Here is an 18,488-nt window from a genome sequence, read left to right as displayed (position 1 = left end):
CACTGATGACATCTACAGAGGACGTTTTCCTAAGGCTTCCCTACGAGGAACCACCACCCCATGTGAGGTCCCCCTCCGGTCGCACGTATTTGAGTTTGAGCTGATGGTCGAGAGGTGCTGCTCCAATCGAGGAAGTACGATCGCCGTCTTGAATTGGTGTGTCTGATTGGTTTTCTTATGCATACTCTAGAATGGGCATGCAGTCGAGTAAGACGCTCAAGCATAACCATGCAACGGAAATTATCTACCAATCGGACGGCGCTTTGTAAAACATGTAGAGCCGCAGCAGGAAGCCTCGTTCGGTCGGACTCAAAAATCAGTTCAGACATTTTTCTTTTTAGAGAAGAAAAGTATAACTTCTAACTACAGCAAATTAAACAAGAGATGTACATAACCATTGAACTCTCATACTCATGTATATTAAATGGATGCCAAATTTAAACTAGTGCACGTAAAGCTCCATGTAACCATTCGTCTCAGGTTCAATGGTGTGTAAGCGAACAGGTAAGCTTTCCTGGCACGAGCAATGAGCATTGTGTGTATGTGGCATATGGAGGGAAGTAGTTCCTCTGAAGTAACTGCATTGTGTGCATGTGGCATATGAAGGGAAGTAGTTCCTCTGAAGTAACTGCACGGGCCCACGCATCAGTGGGTGAGTCCTTGTGTAGTAACTGCGGAGGAGGCTTACTGCGTGCAGAGTGGGTTGGGAGGGGTGCGTTGGTAAATGGGTAAGTTCTATTAGATTATAGAAAGAAGAAAACTTAAAAGATATTGACGGACAAAATTGGCATGGTTGGACAAAGAGTTGGTTTTTTCTATAACCGGAATATCCAGTTTTGGGAAAGTTTGAAATCACCAAATTAGACTTCATCATCGCTTAGTTCTCGTTGAGATAATCGAAATGTATATATAGACCATCCATTTAGACTCCCCATGAGGAAGTTCTTGTCATTTTAGAAATCCGTACCATGAAAAACCAATGACAAGATAAGTCATGAGTATATGTAAGCACGTTCTTGGTGCCTCTTACAGCAAATAAACCATATAGCCGCGGTTGGGTTTGTATGATCCACTTGATCAGTAGTTAGTAAAGCATAATGAATTTGTATATACTTCCTAAATGGAAGATACAACATGAATAAACTTTAAACAACGCCTTGAAGAATGCCGGTTACAATGGCGAGAAACGATGTAGGGGTTAGGATTTCAAGGCTCCCTTTTAGTTACCAGGGACTGGTTTTCTGTTTCCAGGGTTAGAAAAGATAAAATTGGGGAAGATATTGGACCGAAGGAGGAGGTGAAGCACCATACATCCTAATAAAGGGTCACATAAATTGCATCTAAATTGTGCCACAAAAGGCATGATAACCTTTGTTGAACGATTGTGAGCCGGGCAATGCCCCATTACTGGTTGGTGGCAGATCCTTACTTATTCTAGAAGATGAAAATGTTGGACATTCAAATGGCACCACAATATATGAAAAAAAAAAGTTAAGCATGTACTGTTGGATATTTTGTGATCTCAACATAACAACTCAGATTACAACTCACGTACGTGTCCCACCTACGTCATATGTGATTAGGACTCAGGTGCTGTGATCGACAAGCACACCTAAACGTAACCAACTAGGACTTGGCTCCTATCCCACAGTGCTATATATATGAATTGGAGGGGTGCCCCGTGCACCAATCTAATTTCATCATTAAGCTAAACACCGATTAATTAGGGCACCGGAGGGATCGGAAGCTCGAGATCCTAACCTCACCAGATCAAGAACCCCTATTCTTGAGAGGGTGAATAGCATCTACATCAAGTTCATCAAGGTTGACGTCCAGAAGGTTGCTGTTTGTCATCAACATCAAGTTCTTCACCAACCAGGAGAAACAAGCTTCTGATCCGGTGAAAATTAAGTTCTGCTTCATTAACAACATCTACCCCTAAAGATGGCATCTACAGGCTCTGGTTAGTTTAACCTTAAGTTTCCGCATTAAGTTAATTTAGTGATCATGATTAGGCTAAGCTAAGATCATGTTTAAGATTAATGCTAGATTAAGTCAAATCTAACATGTATTCCACTTGATCAGAATTTTCATCTCCAAGTTATAAACAACAGCTATCTAGATTTGGAAAAAAAAAATTCTAAATGCCGGCATCATAGCTAAAAACACTGGAGAGAGGAGAGAGGCTTTCTGTAATGGCAAAGAAAGATAAACTTACTACCCATTAATAACATTGCCAACAACACATATAAGACACCACAATCCATACAAATTAGAACCACACCATTGGACAAAGAACATCGTCTTTTTCCACCTAAGGCCTTATTTGGATACCAGTGGATAGAGGGATTGGAGAGGAAATTAGTTCATTTCAGACTCAATGCCCTTCATTCCCTTCCAATCCTCTTCTATCCAAACAAGCCTTAAGGTGTAGAGTCTGCACGATGACCCATGCATGGAGGCAAGGGGCTGGCGGCAGGCGCTACCGCGCTAGGGCACATGCAAAAGGTAATACTTAATTGAGCATATGCGAGTATATATACTGAGTAATTCGAGCCTGTATATCATTATATGGCTCAAATAGCAAAAAAAGGTCCAGGGGATATAATGATTGTTAAAATGTTTTTTTGTTAAGAATATGTTTAATTTGACAAAATAAAAAAAAGCAATGATGTCCTTTTCAAGCATCATTTTGCAACTGGTAAACGTATGGAACAGAGAAGAACTTGTAGAATGGAAAGAAGATTTAAAGCTTGTGTACACAACAAAATTCTAGTTAAAAGTATTAACGTACATGATTATGTTGCAGCCTGCAAGACATTCAGAATTTCAGATCATCAGATGTGTCACTGCCTCACTGGTTGAAACGCTCTTGGCTATGCGGACTTCAACTCATCAGCTTGTCTTTCTTGCTTGCGTGAAATGCAGGCCCATTGCCCATACCATGCATGTAATGCTCCTTGTACGTGCGAGCGCAACATGCTGGCCGTGGCTAGGTCAATGGTCACACAATCACACATGAGTAACCCTGGCTACGTGAGAACAGAACATGCTTGTGTTGCTTGGGTTGCCGTCATATTTTCTGTAGTGATCTTTTTTTGTTGATTAAGGTACGTGCCCGTTGATTCTGAAAAGTAATGTCAGTCGGTCAGAGAATTGGCCATAGGCAAGTACGTCTGAAATCTGAATACTGCATCTAGTCGCTTAAGAAAAAAAAAAGAATATACTGCATCTGGATGATCAGCCCTAGCTAGCAGGCTGCAGGGCCGTTCCTTGGCATGTGCCATCAGTTGTCTTAAGTCAAACTTTTATAACTTTATTTAAGTAGTAATATATTATTGTCATAACATATATTATCATAAATGAAAAGGAGTTATAGAGTATGAAAGTACTTTTCATACCAAAATATATTAATGTCAATATTGTGATGTCAATCTATATTGAATTTTGGATAGTAATGGTCACACTATATGGACTTCGAACAAATAAACCTATATGGACCTGCGTTTGTGATTGGGAAAGGTAGACAGGACACGGAAAGGCTGGTAGCCATTGATATATGTTCATCAGTTGATGAGTTATTTGCTACTGCTGCTAGTCTACAACACTAAACAAGCAATACATCACTATGCAAACTTTGAAACTTCAGCTCGCGAATTACCTAGTTAAACCATATATCAAAGATCACCTCGGTTTTGAAAGGCAACAGAGATCTCTAATTCAAAACAACAAACAGAGTTTCCAATCATCCAGACACAATTTAGTGATATATAGACATTACAAATCGACACACTGATTGCTGCTACCTAGGCTCTACCAAAGTTTCTTGCTGCGTTCTTTAGTTTTCTTCGTGTCCATGCTGTTGAATTGTTGATCAGTGAGGCAGCAAGCCGTAGCTGCGCATGTAGTCCTCCGTCATCTGGGCGCAACCTGGCCACGCGCCCTGTAGCCCATGCGTCTCCTCGATCTCGTCCATGCACGTCGCTAGGTCCTCGAGCGTGTACCCCGTCACCCTGATCTCGTCGTCGCTCCACGACGCCGCGGGGTTCATGCTCAGCGTCGCCAGGGCGATCGCGGACGCCGCCACGGTGGACGGCAGGAACCGGATGCACCGGTAGTCCAGCAGAGCCACGTCGGCCAGGTGGTGCGCCAGGGACCTCACCGTCGTCGAGCCCTCGTCGGCACCGCCGCCATCGTTGCCGTGCCTGGTGAAGTGCTCGACGAAGGTGTAGGCGGTGGGCCCGCTCAGGCGGCACCCCAACGCGGCGCACAGGGCGCGCTCCGCGTCGACGACGTCGCGGCGGGAGCACCCGACGTGCCAGCAGGCGATGCCGTCGGCGTTGAGCGCCAGGGTGGCGCGCCGGTCCTCGTACTTGGCCGCGGTGAACACGGCCACTGAGCCGAGGAGGAGGAGATGGCCGGAGACGTTGTAGCCGTTGACCTTCCTTGATAACAGGAAGCGGTCGACGTAGGAGACTGCGCGGTGGAGCGTGCCCGGGGCGAGGCCGTAGTAGCCGACGAAGTTGTACATCCACGCCACGACGTTAGCGCGGTCGGCCAGGGTGATGACCCCCTCCTGGACCGTCCAAAGGTAGAGCGCCGACGGCCGCTCCGCTGGGTCCTGCTCCATGGCCCGGAAGGTGGCGTCTATCTCGGCGTCGTAGATTTGGCCGGGATCCTGCTGCTTGTTGGGAGAGGTCTGGGTGGTGGTCGTGCTGGCGGCGGAGTCGGCGGCGTCCTCGGCGGCAGCGTCGCCGTAGCTGAACGGCGCTGGAAGGCTCGCTAAGGGCGTCGTCGGAGTGCCGACGGCAGAGTTCACGGGGTCGGGACCAGCAAACCTGGCGGCCGGAATGCGGATGCTCCGGATGTCGCGGAGGACGGGCTCGAGGTCGAAGTCGTCGTGGTTGACCGGCTGGTCGGCGCCAGCGGCCACGGGCTGGGGCGCGTGGCCGGGAGGTGTGCGCTGGAGCACGGCGGCGTGGATGTCGCGGAGCAGCGCGTCGATGTCGGCGCCAACGTCTTCATAGCCGCCGTACCCGCGCATCACGGCAGGAGCGCCGCCGTCAGCGTACGTCGCCACCGTGCTCCCCGCGTGGAAGACGGGCACGGCGCGAGGAGCGACGCCGGCGAGGGCAGGAAGAGCTAAGGGGGCGACGGCGCACATGGTTCACCGGCCGCGCACGATGGGGAGCAAGAAGGTCCTGGCGGAGAAGGGAGAAGCGATCAAGTCGCCGTCGCAGGGAGGGGGAGAAGCGGTGGTGGTGGTGGATCGTGTGCACGGAAGCAAGCACTTGCGCGCTCCTATTTACCGCCCGACAATGGTCGCCTCTGAACGAATCCGACCTTCACCAGAACACCAGGGTGTGTGCAGCGTGCGCTGCTCCGATCATCGTTGCTAGTTGCATACGATGCACGCGATCTAGCAAGGCGCTACGCGTAATCCACGGCGACGTACGAAACCAACCAGGCTTAATAGTTCAGTCGGAATTGGAAAATCTGTTATGCAAGTCGACGTTTCGAACAGGCGATGCAAGGAAAAAAAAACACGCGCCATTTTACGAACAGGAAAATAATTCGCCTGCTCACCCTTGCCTCTCTTGCTACCGCTGACGATGGGTGTAGTTGAAGGATCGGGATGAGCAACTAGAGGGGGTGAATGGGGTGAATGGAAGTCTTTAAAAAATTCTCTCTGAGAACAAGGTCTATATCTCGATTGTCACCACAAACAAATCTCACTTCTAATCATCAAGATGACACAAGTCAACTCGTGACAAGCTTATCCTAGGATCAATTAGAAACGCTCAAAGCGTAGCGGAAGCAAATTGGAAAGAGCTCAAAGCATAGCGAAAGCAAATTGAAAAGAGCTGCTCACTAATTACCAACTAAAACAAGAGCTCCAGCTAAGCATGCGAGACATTAGTTGAGCAAAGCTATTGAGCTACACAGCAAGCTACTATTGAACAAATGCTACTGCCAAACACGTAAGCATATATATTTTTGGGGTAACAAAAAGACAGAGCAAAGATTACTAATTTAAAAAGGAAGCTAGTTACTGTTGACACAAGAAAAGGAAGCTGCCACTCAGAGACAAAGCAATTAACTTTCCAAAGCAATGATTTCTCCACTATTCACAGACAATGACACTTCAAGTATTCAGTCCGTGCACCTGATCTTTACCTGAGTTCCTTGGCTTGGTCTGCTGCATTCAGAAGGTACAAGCTGCGCTGCTATTGTTGCTGTTACAGAAGCTTGCAGGCTTGCAGACAGAACGAGAGCGGCTGCTGTCCCTGCACGCTGCCTCCCTTGGGCCAATCGCTCTGTCCCTGGCCTGCCTTGCGCTGGGCCTCGCCCCGAGCCGGGCTCCACCCGCGTCGGCCTGCTTCGCACAGCTGCCAGACGGGCCTGCTGCACGCGCAGGAAGCCAGGCGGGCCTTGCAGCTGCTGCCGGCGTCGGCCTGCCGAGAGCGCGTGCGTGCGCAGCGCGTGAGCACCTTCCTCCTGCTCGCTGCTCGCTCCTTCCTCCTGCACTCGAATAGAGAGCACAACACACAACAACACGAAGAACAAGCTCCCAACTTCAAACGAAAAGTCCTCTCACAAAACACCACGGATCAAAACAGAAGCACCTCCTCAAGGGCTAGTAGATCCAGAAAAAACGATATCGAAAAGCTCAAGTATTCACCACGGATTTTGAAGAAAACCAAACACCCTACAAAGAACACGGTCTAGGAAAAACTTCAAATTCACGCCGAATCCATGAGGAATTTCATGGGGGGTCGTACTAAAGTGGCTCACAAGGATCCTAGCAACAAAACCCACTAACAAATTTCACTAGATTTGGAGCCAAACGCAAAGAACCAAAAATCCTCAAAAATACCTCCGAAAAACCCGTAAAAGATAAATTTTATATTCAAAGAGGATGGAACAAAACAGCACGAAATTGATCTTTGGATTACTCCACCATGTTCGGTTACGAGCCACTCCTAAGCACAATCAAAGCTAAGATGACAAAAAGATTAAATCAAAGATCTCCCAACTCTCTCCCTTTCTCACCTCGCAAACACTTCCACCAACAAAATGAGAAGCCGACCACCAAAGAGCACCAAGAGACGTGGCTGCCCAACAGCCCACTCCTGATATATATAGTCATTTGGCGAATGTCCCAAATCCGTTACATGAAGCATACAACTTAAATACCCCATACAGGTAAAACCGTCTAACTTTCTATCGGTACATTGAACAGACCCAGCGCCTTCATAACTTCGCTTCGTCCCAACGCAAGCTTCACGTTGGTGCCATGCGTCCTTCGACTCGATGCCATCCGGTCGCACCGGACTCACCCCGTCCTTCGACTCGATGCCATCCGGTCGCACCGGACTCACCCCCCAGTTTTGAGGCCAAACCGGTCAAACCCTCTTGTACACCCCGCAGACGTGACTCACCCCCGATTTTGAGATCAAATTAGTCAAACCCTCTTGCACGCCGCACATGACGTGACTCACCGATGTCAACACGTGTTCGGCCTCCTGGAAAGATCGTGTGATGCCTGGAGGAGGGTGAATAGGCTCGATCTGAACACCTGAAAATTCTTCGCAGCGGAATTAAATACGTCGGAACTTCCAAACATGGGCGAAACTTCCGACAGAGTAAAATGTACTCTACGAAATTCAAATTTAAACAGGTTTCAGCAGAATTTATTTAAATCAAAAGTTCAGCAATGAAGTATAGAGACTATCTTGTCCTTTGACCTTGTCATGAATTTTTTCACAACGTTTACCTTGGTAGTTGCTTCGACAATTGGCTTGACTTGAGTTGGATTGGTCTTTGTCACACCATATATCATGTCCATCAAGTCATCAAGGTTTGCACCCTTGTTGAACATACGGACCTCCTTACCATTTATCACCTTGCGGTCATTCACCTTAATACCCTTGTAGTGTCCAAGCCCATCCATATGGCTAGAATGCCTCCCGACCTTGTACTTGATCTTGGACTCAGGCTTGGCACTACCTTCATAACCTTGTGCCACTAGCATGTTCAATCTTTTGATTTGAACATCCCTAGCTTGAATTCACTCTTCTAGCTTAGCAATGTTAGCAACACAAGCATTTACATCAATTTTATAACATCTTAAGCAATCTTCACTTGTGGAGACATTAGAGTTAAGAGTTGCCTTGGAATTGGTTTTGGTGCTTTCCCAAAGAGCACTATACTTAACTTCAAGGTCCTTGTATTTGAATGTTAAGCATGAGAAGCTTTCTTGAAGTTCACTATGAGTAGCCTTTAGAGAGCTAGAGATTCATTTGCTAAAGTGTACTCCTTTGACATCCTCTCATTTGAATCATTAGCTAGAGATAAGTCAATAGCCAATTTTTCAACATTCACCTTTTCTTTGCCAAGATCCTTCTCTAAAGCAAGATTTCTCTCCTTTTCAAGGATGAGCAAATCTTCTTACCTATCGAGAGACTCCTTCTTTTTTTCTAATTTCTCCATAAGCTTTTTAATCTCTTTGTAACCTTTATTTCCAAATTATTTTATCATGTTGGCTTTATGTTTTTCTTCCTCATCATCCAACTCATTCTGCACATTACTAGATATAGAGGAGGAGAGGGATGAGGAGGATGTAGCATCTAGTACCTTGGTCCCTTTTGCCATGAGACAAAAAGGAGTGTCATCTTCATTGTTGGAGGTGTTGTTGAAGAGTCTAGTTGGTGCAGGAGGCTTGAGTATGGCTAAAGTTGCCATATATTCTTTGTTGGATTCTTCATCACTAGAATCCCATTCTTGACCAACACGAGCTTGACATTTATATTTCTTCTTGTAGTCCTTACTCTTCTCCTTGTACCTCTTCTCCTCCTTGTCCTTGTTTTTCTTGTATGGACAATCAGCAATATAATGATCCAATTCCTTGCACTCATAGCATCTTCTTTATGATATATTCTTCCTATCATCACCACCTTTCTTGAAACTCTTCTTCTTCATGAACTTCTTGAAATTTCTCAAGACCAAAGTTGTTTCTTCATCGGTGCTTCCCTCATCACTTTAGTCTTCTTTCTTTGACTTGAGAGCTTTGGAGCTTGACTCAACCATGATACTTGAGCTACCGTTGAGAGCAACACTCTTGTTCATTTTTAGACTAAGTGACTTGGCCACATCTCTTTCAACCAACTATTGATGTAAGATTTCACCAAGAAATTGATTAAGTGTCTTTATTTTGAAGTTTGGATCCCTTCTAATCATAGTGGCAAGAGTAGGGTTCCTTGGTGTGAAAACCCTAAGCATCTTCTTTGTGACCTTATGATCATCCCAATCTGAAGCGTCCTGACATAAGTAGAGACTAAATGTGATACCAATATCAGTCCTAGGAGGCTAATAACACATTTTTTCAACAGACGGTTCATAAACCGTACAACTCCCGAGGGAGTGGGCGCGAAAGCCACGTCGAAACGATAAGTAAATAAATAACAGCAGTGAGCCAAGCTATTGTCAAGAGACAGCACTCGGGACTACACGGCAGCGGAAGCATTCTGCAAAGGCCAACACCACAGGCAGCGTTGGGTGCGGAAGTGACCTCCTACTCGAAATCCTCGGCGACGAAGTTCGGGTCTTCCTCTAAAGTAACAAAACAAGGGTGAGTACAAAAGTACTCAACAAGTCCAACCCCAACCACAGAGGGGGATACAATCAAGAATATGCACAGAATAAATCAAGGATAAGGCTAAGGTTTACTTGCAATAAAGTTAAGTTTTCAACACATGTAAGGGTTTATTTTCCAAAAGAGTCTTCGCAAAGCACTTCTTTTGGTAATCGAATCATTAAGTGGGGTTGATCCTACATAAAGGATCCAAGTTTTAATGCTACCGGACTTCCCGTCCGCAGTAGCTCACGGCACAACTGCCGGACAGTTAAAAAATCCAACACACGCCATGAAAACCATCCATCTCCAAGCACTAGTTATGTGACCAAGTCATAACTCATACAATGCCGTGGACACGGCTACCCGGATAGGTTTTTAACTCTGCAGAGGTTGTACACTTTTCCCACCAGTAGGGTACCGCAGCACGATCACCTTAGTGCCGGTGCAGATCCTATCAAAGCCATTACCCACCTTAGCTAAGACTGACTAGTCAACATAGAAGCAACCAAGGGGTTAATGACCTACTAATGAGGTCTTTACCAAGATCTAAGTTCACACAGTTCTTACTCCTTCTCCATGGTCTCCCGTTGCTCACCAGCTCTCCTAATGACTAACAGACTAGCTAGTGGAATTTATGCTCAACCGTTGCCGCATACAACGGTCGAGTGGTTGCACGATGGTTAGGTTAGGCAAGATGACACATCAACTCGATCCTTAATTTGTGACAAGATAGATATCTCCCAACCTTACTCAACCACAAAGGTACGAGCCCAACTTATTGGCATTTCACACAAGAAACAACCATCCATCTCATCTAAGCATTCCTTTCCTTCATTTCCGGAAACCCATTTTCCCTTTTAAAAACACTCACGCATTTATTCTTTAATGAAACACATTGTAGTCATGATTGAATTGGGTAACAAGATCCTAAGCATTCTAGCAATAATTATCATCCAAACAGAGCAAATCATATTTAGAGATAATTATAGGATAATCAAGGGATAATCATAACAATCAAGGGGTGGCTATCCAACCGTGTTTCAGTAGTAAAACAATGTGCAGTTTAATAAAACAGGCCAATAGGTTGTGTTTGAAAAACTGGGATAAATATGCATCAAAGGGTGAGATTGGACTTGTCGTCCTCAAAGCCTTCCGGGAGTTCCTGCTCGTGGTGTTGGTCTTCGGGCTCTGGCTCGTGATACTGGTCGTCAAGATCCTCCTCAGGCTCCCCCTCGGGCACTCCGAGATCTACGGCACACACAATTAGGCACACAATAAATAAAAGAAAAATAAAGCTTTACCCGTTGAGCTTGAACAGAGAACGTGAACGGAAATTAGAAGGAATGAGTATTTTCATGGAATTTGGAGATGACTCGGTGGGAATATATTGGAGGATGCCATGGTCAAATTTGGGATTAATTGGAGGAAGTTTGGCGCATGAAATGACGAGATAGCAGTGTATTTAGGGGTTAAAACAGGGTTTAGGACCAATCTGCGAGAACCAGGGACTTGTTTGTAATTATTTTTGGGAGGTGGAGGGGCTGATCTGCGAAGAAAGTTTGAGAGAGGTGGGAGGGTCTGGATACGAAAAGGAATAAATGGAGGGGCAAAAAGGCAGAGCTGCCCTTTCTTCTTACTCAAGACAGAACCAGGCATGGGAAAAAAAACAGGAGGGGGCGGCATGGTTAGGGAAAGGTGGCGTCGGGGCACGACGACAGCTGGGAAAAGGGGGAAAACGGAGAGGAGGCTGAGGGGGTTCCATTCCTCTCCTTACCTCGGGCTGAGGCAGCTTGTGGAGTCGGCTCCGCGGCGGCAGGCGGGAGATGGCGGAAGCAGCACTAGAAGCACGGGAGCGAGGGGGAGTTGGCCGGGAAGCTCGGTGGTGGAGTGCAGAGCGGAGTGGAGGCCCTTTTATAGGCTGGAGGCGAGGTGGAGCGGGCTACCAATGGGCGGCGCACAGGAATGGCGGAGTTAATGGCGGACGGGATGCCCGGGCATAGGACAAAGCACAGGAACGGTGCCATGGCGAGGTGGAGCTCTGCGTGCGCAGCGTGGCGAGGCCGGGCTCACATGGCGAGGCGAACAGGGACACGGTGGAGTGCTCGAGCAGCAACACGCGTGGCTGGCATGGTCGGGCGCTGGCGGCGAGCTGTTGGCACGGCACGGCGGCGTCGAGGTGCGTCGGGCGCGGTGACAGCGGCCAGACGGTGCGACGCGCAGGCACACGGTGACTACGGCGACAAGCCGCGAGCGGCATTGCGTGCGTACACGTGGCTGGGGATGCACGCTGGCATGGTGGAGACGAGCAGTGTGTCGATGTGGCATTGCGAGGCCAGGGCGTCGGGACTCGGGTGAGGCATTGGCGTGCGGCGCTAGAGTGGGATGTGTGGGCACTAGTGCGGGCGAGGGAGCGGCAGGGGCCAGCGCGGGAGCAGCTGTGCGGCCAGGCGTGGGGGACAAGCGGCAGGCTTAGGGCCCTGGTACGTGTGCGCACTGGGGGCGTTGTGCAGGTGTGGGCCCGGAGGGGCCAGGCATGCGCTCTAGGGAGTCAGCATTAGGCGCTGCGCGCAGGAGGGAAAAAAGAAAGCGGTGCGGTAGGTGTAGGCCCAAGGGGCCTAGCGCAAGAGAAAAAGGAGCCATGGAGTGGCAGCATTGCTAGTGGGCGTGCGTGCGGCTAGAAAAAAAATGAGAGAGAGAAAAAAAGAAAAAGAAGAAGACAGGCGCTGGCCGCATGGCCAGAAAAGAGAAAGAAAGAAAGAAACAAGAAGACTGGCGGTCGGCCAGGAGGGAAGAAAGGAAAAGAAAAAAAAGAAAGAGGAAGGGAGAGAAGAAAAGAAAGAAAATAAGGAAGAGAAGAAAAAGGAAGAAAAAAGAAGGGAAAAAGGGAAGGAAAAAAAGAAGAGAAAGGAAGGACGACGGCGATTGCGGGAACGGTCGCGGGCACGCGCGGTGGTCTTCCGTCCAGCACGCAGCGTGACTCGCGGAGAGAAAAAAGGGGAACACGAATGGACGGCGGTCGGTTTCGGTGCCGGGAAGACTGGATTTTAGAGAGCTCAAGCGGTGAAAGATTTTGAAAGCGATTTTTAGCGAGTGATTTTGGTTGGTGAATTTTACGGGTGTTACACAATCTGTGCTTCCAAGAGATCTAATGTCTGACACAAGGAGCATTAGTCTATCAAACATTTGTCTTATGGTTTCTTCGTCAAGCATGATAAAGTGCTATAGCTCTTCATATATCAAATTCATCTTGCCTTCTCTAACTTGATCGGTCCTCTCATGTGCCTCCTTTAGTGTCCCAAATCACCTTGGCAATCTCAACGGAGTGGACCTTGTTGAACTCTTGAGCATATAGAGAGCTTGTGACGACCCTTACGGCTTGTGCATTGCGAAAATAATCTTGAGCTTGCTCGGCTGTCGGTACACCATTCTTGGGTGGAGTCACACCTACAACCACAACTTCCCAAATAGAAGGGTGAAATCCGTAGAGATGCATTTGCATATCATATGACTACTTGAGATAATTCGTCTCATCAAAGTAAGGAGCTTTTCCCAAGTGGATCGGTTGAAATTGTGAAGGAGGATATTGAGATGATACATTTGCATAATTATGAGGAACTTGATGTAACCCGTAGAAAGGAAGCTTGTCCCTTTCTTCCTTAATCCTTTTTTTCATCAACTTCTCTGCCTTCTTCTCAATCTTGGCTTTCATCCTCTCTTTTCTTCTTCTCTTTGCTTCCAAGTCCTCAACCTCAAGTTCATCCCTTAAGCTAGAATCGTCATCAGAGCTTGCTTCATGAATAGAGGGTGGGTGACTCCTTGGTAGCTGGCCTTGAGGATCCACGGGACCTCATCCAAGACCTGCAATAGCAGCAACTCGAGTAGCGGCTTCTTCGACGGCAGCGGCACCATCCCCAACTAAAGGCATCTTGCATCTCTTAGCGGTTAAGCCTTAATCAAGAGATTAAGCTCTGATACCAATTGAAAGGATCGTGTGATGCCTATATGGGAGTAAATAGGCTCGATCTAAACACCTGAAAATTCTTCACAGTGAAATTAAATACGTCGGAACTTCCGACACTATGCCGGAACTTCCGATAGGGTCGGAACTTCCGATACAGGAGCGGAACTTCCAACAGAGTAAAAGGTACTCTACAAAATTCAAATTTAAACAGGTTTCAGCAGAATCTATTTGAATCAAAAGTTCAGCAATGAAGTATAGAGACTACTGCGGGTGATATTTATGAGAGAAACTTCACAAGAATATAGATTGGCACAAATCAAGCTCTAGGTCAACAAGAACTTGAAGAACACAACAAGCACACGAGATAAAGAATTTATTTATCGAAGTTCACTCCCACAAAGGTAGCTACGTCTCCATCGAGGAGCTCACAAAGAGCTGGGTCCTCACTAACCCTTTACCTCTCTCAATAATCCACAAAGGACGATTGAGTCACTTATTATGAATCCTCCAAGAGGATGGGAAATACAAACTTTCTAGGTGCACCACAACAAGAGGACGCTCAAACGGGCGACGCCGAACCGTCTAGAAGTAAGCTTCAAGGGTAACAAACATGAATCGATGACCGAAGATGCTCAAGTGCTCTTGAGATGAACTTGGTTGACCTCACACTCAAAGCTAGAGTCACACACCTCAAATCCTTCTCTCACCCAAACCCTACCTTAAAACTCTCAAAGATTGAGCTCAAGGAGGGAGTGGGGAGGAGTATTGAATACTTTCGGAGGTGTTTGTCTCGAGTTAGGTCAACAGCAAATGAAGAGGGGGCTGAGGGGGTATAAATACATGAGCCCCAAAAACTAGCCGTTGTTGTGCTATTAAGTGATTGTCGGAACTTACGACATCGGGTTGGAACTTCCGACCCTGATTGATTAAATTCGCTGAGCAACCTCTGTCGGAAGTTACTGGGAACTTCCGGCAGTTGTCGGAACTTCCGACAAATGCAAAATCTGTGAGAAATTGCATGTGCATGTGTGTGATTAAGGTGTCTCTCATAGGTGGTTAGTATCTCAAATGAGCATTTTGACATCTTCAAGTCAACAAGCCGCGGGTATTCCTATAATCAAATTCAAAATTAGAAAATAATAAACGATCTTCTCTTAAGCTCCAACACCGTTCTTCAACAAATTTGGGGTAATTTCTTACATCTTTTTATTTCTTTTGCTTTGAGCCTATCAATTTCTCAATAAAATCATTAGTTCCTTAATTATGCATGCCATCAACACCGAAACCCACTTAGAGGGCCAAGATGCACTTTAACCTCTGCCAAGCTTTCGACGCCTCCAAGTCTTTCGCTCCCGCTCCCGGGCCACCTAGTCGACTCGTCTTCGTCCCGCTTGACTCGACCGACGCTGTATCCATCCCGTCCGTGTCCTCTTGCTCTTCCGTGCATCATGTGGATCGCTTATGACTCCATTACATCCTACACCTACACATCACAAGACAAAAGATACAACACACAAGATATGTTTTACACACACCACACCACAACACAACGCACACAGCACCTCCGGTTAGCCATTAGCATAATCATGCACATATAAAATATTGACTCAACCGGTAAAACCTCAAATCATCCAGTCAATTACTTATCACAAATAGAGCAACGCATATATCAACTTGGTCTCTCAGTAGTCCCTATCCCCCCTTGCCGCACTAAGAACCCAGCATGCATATGCATCCATTGTTGATGCGGTCGCAAACCTGCCTCCTCCGTGCTATGGAAACTTGGTGAGGTTCCCCTCACGGCTTCATTCTGGAGCTTGGACGACTACCCAGCTGCCTGTGAGGACACCAAGTGTGTATCATCATCAGGACTTGCAACTTTTGCTGGCAGGAAATGGTAGCACTTTAATTAGGTGCATGTGAGAGTGTCAATAACATATCAAGTAGGCCGAGCCTGTGTGCGGTTATATATATGGTGCAAAATGGCAAAGAAAAAAGGGCTCAGGTTTGTTTTTTTTTATAAAAAAGTAGTGTTACAAGTGCAGTTTACGTTTTCCGTTCAAGCAAACATTGATAGCATTGTGCTGCGAGGGTGTGTAGAATAGAAAAGGAAGGGAAAGAAGATTTGAAGCAGAAGACAAGCTTGCCACTAGTTTGCCGTCAGACACAAACCGTCGCGTGCCAACTGCTTCAAGCAGAACTGAATCAGAGCCCGAAGGGGGATTAAGCGAAACGATAAAAATAACACAGCTGGAGACGCGGGGAATCGAACCCCGTGCCTCTCGCATGCGAAGCGAGCGCTCTACCATATGAGCTACGTCCCCTGGTTGCGATTGATCACATGTGACAATAAATCATTGCTTGACGTGCTCTTCTGGCTTGCCTGGAACGCAGGCCCTATACTGTGTAGTGGTGCTCGTTCCTCTCCGTCCGGCATGTCACACTGGTCATGGAACGAGAAACCTAGCCACGATGGCTAGATCATCATACTAACTTCAGATATGCCAGGCAAACCATTGCATTGATAACCTGTAGGACGAGTGCAAAGTTGAAAACGAAACGTAGTTTCAGAGTACAAAAAAACTAAATCCTAGTCTACGGCGATCTTGTTTGTGGTAATTGGGCCGCTCTCACCGTCTCACCTCTTCTTGACTGATCTTATTTGTGTTGATGATTGGGTACATGACCATTGATTATGAAAAGTAATTATCGGTATTATCGATTTTAGTTTGGTAACTTTTAAATTGGTTAGATCTCTCCTCTACTGATCAACTTAGCCTAGCAGAGATGCGATCAATTATATGAATGCCTCTCAAGCCACCTTTTTCTGTATCTACAGAGTTGAAGTGATCTTCACTTACATGGCCAGCTGCATGCCGATAAATTCCTCCCAGGTCCAAGACTCCAAGCACTACGCACGTGCACCTTCTCGAGCAAATTGGATGAGCAACCGGCAGCATATGGTACGTGCTGGTGGGATCCACCTAGCTCGCAGTCCAATTCATGGTGGGGGTTAACTAAAAGTTCAGTTCACCCTGGACTCCTGGAGGCCTGGACAAGCAATGTCAGGCGGTCAGAGCATTGGCCATAGGCAAGCACGTTCTGAAATATGAATACTGCATCTCGATGATCATCCCTACCTAGAAAGCTGCAGGCAATTCCTTGGCATGTGCCGTCAAGTTTGTTTTAAGTCAAACTTTTATAACTTTGATGTTGACTACTAACACATAACTCATAAAAGAAAAACCTTATATAACTTTTATAACTTCACCATCTCGTGCATTTTGCCGTCTCTCTGTGCTAGCTCACCGGCGGTGGCGTGCATAGACTGCTGGTATTCAAGCTAGTATGCGTAACAGCAATTCATTTGCTTTCTACGCTAGTTATACACCTTTTCTTTGCAACTAGCTAGTTTATATTAGCTTACTTGAGTTGTGTAGCTATTGAGAATTTGGGATATTGATGAAATTGGCCCCTCTTGACTTCAATCCTAGCTCTGCCACTGCTCACTTGTAAAATACTGGTAGTTTTTCCGTTCAAACAATTGCAAGTTGTAATCTGGTAAAATTTCGAGCCAAAAGGGGTAACCTTTTCAAGCAGAGAGTGGAAACAAGATTTAAAAGAAGAAGAAAAAAATGAAGGTGGCAAGTGGTTTGCAACACTACTAGAATCCTAATAACCGAGCGCACTTAAACTGTTGGCTATTATCTAAGGCACTCGGAAATTCTAGTGGCCGACCGTATACCGTCGGCAACTTCCCCTCGCCGACTCTTGGTGGTCACTTTGTTAGTGACGGTGAATGCCTGACCGTTCACCATCGGTCACATGCTGACCACGCTACTGAAGCAGATCCTCATCAAAATAGTTTGCCGACTGGTGATTACCCTTGGCCAATAATCGCTATTTTTATTTAAAATGTTTTTCACTTTCTTCTTTATTTTAATATATTTGGTTACGAAAATATTTTAATTCTGGTATGTCCATGTTCTGACATTGTTTTGCGTCAGTTCTGCAAACGTTACAAACCAACTGCATTATATTCTATGTTTTTATTTATTTCATATTAGCACAAAGTTTAATACAGAATTAAGAAGGAAGATGTGTAAAGACTCATATTAATTTGATTCCTCGTTAGGCTGTATATATTGAATAAAACAAGAATTACATGGGTTACAAGTAAAATAAGCATACATTATTCTCAGGCTACCTATGTATTTTACAGAAAACGTATGAAAATGTGAATCCATCGTATTTTGTCTTCTTGTCTTGGTCGATCCTTCACTCATTTTCAGTAATCCTCGATGGCACAAAATTTTGATCCCATTTGAGGCAGCAGATCTATAAATCCAAAAAATATGCAAACAGATTAGAATCCGGGATCAAAAATTGTTTGTAGAATAACGTACGTAATAACAAAAGCTTTCAAATTAAGAATAGATCAGGGCAATGATCTCTCTGGAAAAATGAAGAATCATGGAAAAGAACAAGCCTAAAAATGGATTAGTAGTGCATAATGTCTTCAGGCATAATGATAGTCTATTTCTGTACCGTACCTGTAAAGATGGCTGTCAATGGTGAATTGGTGATGGTAGGTCTCGATCTACAAACCTTTGTCCCCTTGCGAGTTGCGACACACCGCGGCATGGTGATTTGGTGACTAGCAGCAGGGCACCATCTTGCCGTGGGAACGGAGATGGCTCATCTTCTGACGGCTGCAGGGGGGCGGCAACCTACTCCGCCATGCATCTTGATGGGCGTCATATTTGGCAAGGGTTGCAACATCAGGACCTGCGAAGAACCTTCAGAATAAGTTACGAATCCTATATCTGAGTTGGAACTGGATCACGAACATACCATGGAGCAGAATAAGCCACGATCTTGGATGAGGAT

General features: G+C 46.1%; 1 protein-coding gene, 1 long non-coding RNA gene and 1 other non-coding gene across 3 annotated transcripts; all 3 read right to left on the bottom strand.

Moving 5' to 3' along the window:
- Nucleotides 1-3,874: 3,874 nt before the first annotated feature.
- On the bottom strand, nucleotides 3,875-5,164 carry LOC101785168 (putative cyclin-F2-1). Its single transcript, XM_004954950.1, has one exon. The coding sequence runs from the start codon at nucleotides 5,162-5,164 to the stop codon at nucleotides 3,875-3,877; it is 1,290 nt and encodes a 429-aa protein (XP_004955007.1).
- A 10,685-nt stretch (nucleotides 5,165-15,849) lies between these two features.
- TRNAA-CGC lies at nucleotides 15,850-15,922 on the bottom strand. The gene has a single exon. It is a non-coding gene; the product is annotated as a tRNA-Ala (tRNA).
- Nucleotides 15,923-17,717: 1,795 nt separating this feature from the next.
- LOC111257243 lies at nucleotides 17,718-18,488 on the bottom strand. The gene is made up of 2 exons (XR_002677657.1): nucleotides 18,152-18,488; nucleotides 17,718-17,936 (listed from the first exon to the last, which is right to left on the bottom strand). It is a non-coding gene; the product is annotated as an uncharacterized LOC111257243 (long non-coding RNA).

Source organism: Setaria italica, chromosome I (assembly GCF_000263155.2).
Source record: "Setaria italica strain Yugu1 chromosome I, Setaria_italica_v2.0, whole genome shotgun sequence".
NCBI lineage: Eukaryota > Viridiplantae > Streptophyta > Magnoliopsida > Poales > Poaceae > Setaria > Setaria italica.
The sequence above is the reverse complement of the archived record's forward strand: the minus strand, read 5'-3'. Positions and strand labels throughout refer to the sequence as shown.